Here is a 7,285-nt window from a genome sequence, read left to right as displayed (position 1 = left end):
CCTTACAGGAAATTGATCACTTTTGGAAAGGTTGTATGAGGATGCTCACCTCGGCCCCCCTGAGTGGCCGAGGTGATTCCACTTCTTCCCTCACACAAGCGCAGTCTTGTCCTGAATCTAACCCCTGATCTCGGCCGGGCCCCTGGTCTACTGCCTAGACGACCTCTGCACCTCAGACTTCCACCTCAACTGCACGCTGATGATGTCAAGCCCCCTGACAGCATCAGGGACCAGTGCTTTATCTGAAAAGCACTGACGCTCTTAATGGCTACTACGCAGAACTCCCCGTCACCCTGCCCAGGCGGCTACAGCGTCAGAGTCAGACCGCCTGACAGAGAACAGAGCCGTAATGGCAGGACATGGGTCCCACCGGCATAAGACTTTCGTCCTTCCCTCCACTCTCGCTCTATAAATACCTCTCATGTATACTCAAGTAAGCATACTGTTCATTTGGCAATACTATTGCTTTTCTCTCGTTCTCATACTAACTTGAGCATCGGAGTGATCCCAGGGGAGAAGCCCCGCCATTCACTTCGGACACGAGGATACATCTCACTTCATCTCAGAGGAGCCTGATTCTGGTCGATTCAACCACCCACCAAAAATCACCTCTTCAATTGGCGCCGTCTGTGGGAACGAGATTACTGCTAAAATGAGATCCACGCGCTCCAGAAGTGGAAGAGTCCCCTCGACTGGGGCTGGGCAAATCTCGGGAGCCCAGCAAGGTCGCATTTCTGAAGAACAGGGGTCCCCAGGGACCCAACCCCACAACGAGGATGCCATCGTCAAGATAGCCGAGTTTGTGGCTGATAACCCAAACATCTTTGAAGAATTGGGGAGGTACTTCAAGAGGCAGGGGAAGGAAAAAGCCGAGTCCTCCAAGAGGAGACCGACGAAGTCCCCTGAAGTGCCTTCCGGTGAGGACTCTGATGAGGGGCATCTCAATCGGAGCACCTCTAGACACGTCACATCCAAGGCAACCTCCAAGATTGCTTCCATTTCCCGGGCGTTTTCCGGGGACTTCTGGGAAAACGAGCTGAGGACCCACCTCGGCGTCCCGGAGGCTTAGCAGCCGAATATCTGAGGGCACCGCCCTTCACGGATGACATCAATGGGGAGATGGTCCCCCCAAATTTCAAACTTCCCGTCCTACGTTCCTATGATGGCCGAGGTGACCCCGAGGATCACCTCCGCGCCTTCCTCTCTGCATTTCGGCTCTACTGCGTCCCCGACGCAGTAATTTGCCGAGCTTTCCCCATCTTCTTGCAGGGCACGGCCCGAAAATGGTTTTGGGGCTTAGAACCGAGGAGCATTTCCTCTCTGGATGAGTTGATAGATCGGTTCATTCACCGCTTTGTATCATCTCGTCCGATTACGAAGACTTCGGCCTACCTCTTGAACCTGCAGCAAGCCCCCGGCGAGTCACTGCGCTCCTACGTGCAGAGGTTCAATGAGGAGAACGTGCAGATACCTGATCAGCATGAGCAGGTAACCATAGCTGCCTTCACCAATGGGCTGATCGCGGGAATCTTCAATACTGAGATACACCGGGATTACCCCCGCACACTTCGGGAACTCTGGGATCGAGTAGATCAGGAAATCCGAAGTGAAGATCTAAACCGCATGAAGCGAGAGGCTCAAGCCACTCGTACCGGGCAGGATTCCCGGAGGAAAAAAGACACCAGCCGAGGCGAACAAGGCCCCAGTGGCTCGTCGACTCAGTTCCGAGACCGCCGAAGTGTCTTCGACCGGATTGTGAAAGGCAGGTCGTCCACCTCGGACGCCGAGCTGACACCTCTCAATTCCAGCCGGACCCATGTCCTGGCTGTGATGAGGCAGAATCACCTCGGCCGAAACCCTCCTGAAATTCCAGGGAGGAGAGATAAGAGGAACTCGAACTTCTATTGTGCCTACCACCGGGATGTTGGGCACGAGACTGAAGACTGCAATGATCTGAAGCGAGAGATCGAGAATTTGATCCGGCAGGGATACCTGAAGCAATTCGTCCGCAAGGATGGAGGCTTCAACCAAAGTGTCTCCCACCGGGAGAACCGGGGCCCCCGCCGAGACGACCGGCGGGACACGAACATGCTTTGCCGAGGTCCCGAAGACCGTAGGGAGGACAAGCCGCCTCCACGCGATGGATCACCGGGCAACGGCCCCAACATCGCCGGGGTGATCAACACCATCGCAGGAGGACCAACGGGAGGAGACAGCCAGAACTCCCGGAAGCGGACCTACCGCCAGGCCGGGATGGAGGTGGCCGAGCCGAGCTCTCGACTGTCCGAGGTCATCACCTATGGTCCCACTGACCCAGTTCCTGCGGCCTCCAGCAATCACGAAGCTCTTGTGATTGAAGTCCTCACTAACAACTACATAGTCAAAAAGGTCTATGTTGACCCCGGAAGCTCGGTAGACGTCTTGTACTACCGAACTTTTGAGAGTTTGAAACTGATCAGGGAGCAACTCACTCCTGTCAGAACTCCCCTCGTTGGATTCGGGGGACACGTCGTCCATCCGGAGGGCATGGTGACCCTGATCGTAACAATCGGGCGACATCCACGCTGCCGAACTGTGCCTGTCAGTTTTGCGGTGGTCAAAGCAGACTCTCCCTACAACATGCTGATAGGCCGGCCCACGCTCAACGCCTTGAGAGCCGTATACTCCACCTACCACCTGAGCTTTAAATTCCCAACACCTGAGGGGGTGGCCGAGGTGAGCAGCGATGTGGGCGCCGCCCGAGAATGCTATCTCGCCACCATTCAAGCAGCAGTCACACCCCGGCCCTCGCCGAGGTCAGAAGAAAAGAGACCTGCGGTCCTCTCCATAGACAGCATCGACCCTCAGAAGGCAGGAGAGCCCAACAGGCTTGAGCCCGGGGATGAGGTGGAACAAGTGGTCTTGGATGAAGCGAAACCTGACCAAGTGATCCAAGTAGGGGCCGGACTCCCCTCACCCCTGAAAGAAGAAATGATCTCCCTGATCAAGGATCACCGAGACGTCTTCGCGTGGTCCGCAGATGAAGTGGTCGGAGTGCCACCCGAGCTCATGATTCACCAACTCAACGTTAACCCACAGGCCCGACCTGTGCGGCAGAAACGAAGGCACTTCGGCCCCGAACGTAGCAAGGCCATATCGGATGTGGTCGACAAGCTCTTGCCCGCCAAGATGATCCATGAGGTCCAATACCCAACTTGGCTGTCCAATCCAGTCATGGTCAAAAAGGACATCGGTGGATGGAGAATGTGTGTGGACTTCACCGACCTCAACAAGGCCTGCTCCAAAGATTGCTACACCCTGCCGAGGATAGACGCCCTCGTCGACTCGGCAATAGGACACGTGATCCCCTGCTTCCTGGATGCCTTCAAAGGGTATCATCAGATAGGAATGAGTGAAGAGGATCAAGAAAAGACAGCGTTCTACACCGACCAAGGTGTATACTGCTATACTACCATGCCCTTCGGCTTAAAAAACGCCGGGGCGACCTATCAAAGGTTGATCAATCGCCTCTTCAAAGATCAGATCGGCCGAAATGTGGAAGCCTATGTGGACGACATTCTCGTCAAAAGTTTAACCACTTCGGCCTTCTTATCAGATGTCAAGGAGGTCTTAGGCGTTCTGCGGGACTCAAGGATGAAGTTAAATCCCAAGAAGTGTGTCTTTGGTGTCACCTCAGGAAAATTTTTGGGGTATCTGGTTTCCCACCGGGGAATCGAAGCTAACCCCGACAAAGTCAAGGCCATCCAGGACATGTCCCCACCTCGGAACCTCCGGGAAGTCCAGAGGCTGAATGGACGCCTGGCTGCACTGAACCGCTTCCTATCCCAGTCCGCAGAAAAAGCTTTGCCCTTTTTCAAGGTGCTTAAGAAGGCCGATCAGTTCGCCTGGACTGAGGAGTGCCAGGCTGCCTTCGACAAGCTGAAGCAATACCTGCACCACCTACCCACCCTCGCTTCACCTCGGCCCGAGGAGAAGCTGTACCTCTACCTCTCCGCAGCGGACGAGGCTGTCAGCGCCGTACTCATCCGGGATGAGGGCACTCAAGTGCCGGTCTACTATGTCAGCCGAGCTCTCCGTGGGCCGGAGACTCGATACACTCAAGTGGAAAAACTTGTGCTAGGACTAGTCCACGCCGCCCACCGGCTGAAACCCTATTTCTTAGCTCATCCCATCTCCATCAGGACCGACCAGCCTCTCCGACAGATACTGGTGCGGCCCGAGGCCTCTGGGCGCCTCACTAAATGGGCCGTTGAGTTGGGGGAGTACGACCTGTCGTATGAGCCACGCACAGCCATAAAGGCTCAAGCCTTAGCCGACTTCTTGGCCGAGCTCACCTTCACGGAAGGTCGAGAGTCCACTTCCGCCCTAGCCGAAGTAGCCACCTCACACCTGTGGATGCTGTACGTGGACGGATCCTCCAACGGGGATGGCAGTGGGGCGGGACTGCTCCTGGAGGGCCCCCAGGGAGAAGTGTGCTCGTATGCCCTCCGCTTTGACTTCCCGGCCACCAACAATGAAGCCGAATATGAGGCCTTAATTGCGGGATTCCAGCTAGCCCGCAGGCTCGGTGCACAGCGGATCCACGTCCGCAGCGACTCCCAACTCGTAGTATGCCAAGTCCTTGGTGAGTATGAGGCCAAGGATGAAACCATGCAACGGTATCTAGCCAAAGTCCACCAACTCATCGCATACTTCGAGTTTTTCGGGATCCAAAGAATCCCCCGCTCCCAGAATAGGCGGGCCGACGCCTTATCCCGGTTGGCTTCCACCTCATTTTCTGACCTCAACAAGACAGTCTTAGTGGAAGTCCTGAATGAATCGGGATACATGGAAGAGGTGGCCTACCCTGTGCACTCTGAAGATACTTGGATGACCCCGTTCATCCTTTTCTTAGGGCAGGGAGTCCTCCCCGAGGACCGGGCCGAAGCGAGAAAGATACAACGTAAATCTGCTCGGTACACGCTCCGCGATGGAGAACTGTATAAACGCTCATACCTTGGCCCCTGGCTGAGGTGCGTTACACCCGAGGCAGGACGCCAGGTCCTCCATGAGATACACGAAGGCCTATGCGGGGCTCACGTCGGCCACAGGATGTTAGCCAGGAAGACCTTACTTCTTGGATATTTCTGGCCTTCCCTTCGACAAGATGCCCAAAATCTTGTTCTCAGTTGCCCATCCTGCCAAGTCCACGCCCCTGAGCTTCACCAACCCTCGAACTTCATGGTTCCAGTCACCTCACCCTGGCCGTTTGAGCAATGGGGGACAGACATCATCGGTTCTTTCCCTAAAGCGGTCGGGGGCTATACCTTTCTGGTGACCGCTGTGGACTACTTCACTAAGTGGGTCGAGGCCGAGCCTCTGCGGACCATCTTAGGGCTGGCCATTCAAAAATTCTTTTGGAAATGCATTATCTGCCGCTTCGGCATACCTCAGATCATCATCTCGGACAATGGGAGACAGTTTGCCGAGAACCCATTTAAGGCTTGGTGCCAGAACCTCGGCATCAAACAACATTTCACTTCGGTGGGCCATCCTCAGGCCAATGGTCAGGCAGAAAATTTTAACCGAACTCTCTTGCATGGCCTCAAGACTCGACTACACCGAGCTGGCTCATCTTGGGTGGAGGAACTCCCCAGTGTTCTGTGGTCATATCGGACCACGCCGAGGTCATCCACGCAAGAGACTCCCTTCTCCTTGACCTATGGAGCCGAGGCTGTCATTCCTGCTGAGCTCCTCACACCCAGTCCTCGGCTAACAGCCTATGTAGCCGAGGTGAACGGAGAAGAGAGGCAGTTAGATCTCGACCTCATCGACGAGAAAAGAGACCTTGCCTCAACTCAGATAGCTTCCTACAAGAACACCCTAGCCCACTATTACAATGCCCGCGTCAAGCATCGGCGATTCTTGCCAGGAGACTTGGTGCTTAGAAAAAACTCGGTCAGCCGAGCTGAACCGCAAGGGAAATTGGGCCCGAAATGGGAAGGCCCTTACCGAGTTGTGGAATCTAGTCTAAGTGGGTATTGCAAATTGAGCTACCGAGATGGCTCGTTAGTGCCGAGGACTTGGCACGCCGAGAACCTGAGACTGTATTATGCTTGAAAATTTTATCAAGTTATGACTTCAGCTGCTTTGTTATTTTTCAATACGATTGTGCCACACATCTGTTATTAAAAAATAAGAGGGACAAACAGGGGACGAAGCATGAAATTAAAAGAGCCCAACTGAGAAGAAAATATTTCATTTAACGAAGAAGAGGCATTACAAAAAGAAGACAAAGTCCGAGGTCAGGAGTACTGCTTCCCACCTCGGTTTTACATTTAATTTCCTATGGACTAGGCCTCCGCTTCGGCTCCCCCTTGGTCAGTTGCCTCCGCGGCTTCTCCCCCGCCGGGGTGAGTGTCTTCTCCACCTCCTCCTTGCTCTTCGGCAGCCTCCTCGCCGACGTCACCCCCAGTGTCCTCTCCTCCTTCCTCCTCGAACACTTCGTCGAGCTCGGACAGCCACTTGTTGAACTCGTCCTGGACCTCGGCCAAGTTTCTTCCAGCCTGAATGCCATCGGCCATCCGATCGCACAGTTCCTTGGAGTCTTCGTTATAATTGGCACTATTCTTCAAAGACTCCAAGGCTTCGGAGGAGAGGTGAGCCACAGCCTTATCAATAGCCGACGTGAAGCCAAGCATGAAGCTCGGCCTCGTCAGTTGGCCGAGATCCCCAAGGAAGTTCTCGGACCTCCGGAAATCCTCAACAGCCGAGGTCCTTGCACTGTCGAGGGCCTGCTCATGGGTCTTCTTCGCCTCCTCCGACCTCTTCTGCTCTTCCTCCAGAGCCGACCTCAGACTATTGGTAGTGGCCTCGGCCTCCTCCCCTTTAGCCTCGGCCTCTTGAAGCCGTCTCTGAAGCTCGGACTTCTCGGACTCAGATACAACCAGCTTTTTCTTCAACTTGGCAATCTGATCTTGCAGCTTGCCGGTGTCCTGCTCTTCGAGCAACTCACAATACCGATGTGCCATCTCGGCCACAAAGGTTGTGTTGGAGGCTGTGGTCACCATGACGCTTTGGAGCATCTCGGCCGGAGTCAGCTTCCTTGTGAACTCCAAGTCCCTCGGCAAGGTGGACTGCATCACCAGGTCCTGTGCAGCCCGAGGATGGCTGCATCGGTCGTTTACCTTGAGCGACCAGTCCGGACACCAATGCTCGCAGGGGTGAGATTTTTCTTTCCCAGAAAACACTGGGGGGCTCTGATAACGGTTCCAGAGCGAAGACGCCGTCACCGCGTTGACTGGAG

General features: G+C 55.0%; 1 protein-coding gene across 1 annotated transcript; it reads left to right on the top strand.

Moving 5' to 3' along the window:
- Positions 1-1,119: 1,119 nt before the first annotated feature.
- Positions 1,120-6,099, top strand: LOC113750549. The gene has a single exon (XM_027294511.1). It carries the CDS (start codon positions 1,120-1,122, stop codon positions 6,097-6,099), a length of 4,980 nt encoding a protein of 1,659 aa, XP_027150312.1.
- Positions 6,100-7,285: the final 1,186 nt, after the last annotated feature.

This window comes from Coffea eugenioides, chromosome 10, assembly GCF_003713205.1.
Source record: "Coffea eugenioides isolate CCC68of chromosome 10, Ceug_1.0, whole genome shotgun sequence".
NCBI classification, from domain to species: domain Eukaryota; kingdom Viridiplantae; phylum Streptophyta; class Magnoliopsida; order Gentianales; family Rubiaceae; genus Coffea; species Coffea eugenioides.
The sequence above is the reverse complement of the archived record's forward strand: the minus strand, read 5'-3'. Positions and strand labels throughout refer to the sequence as shown.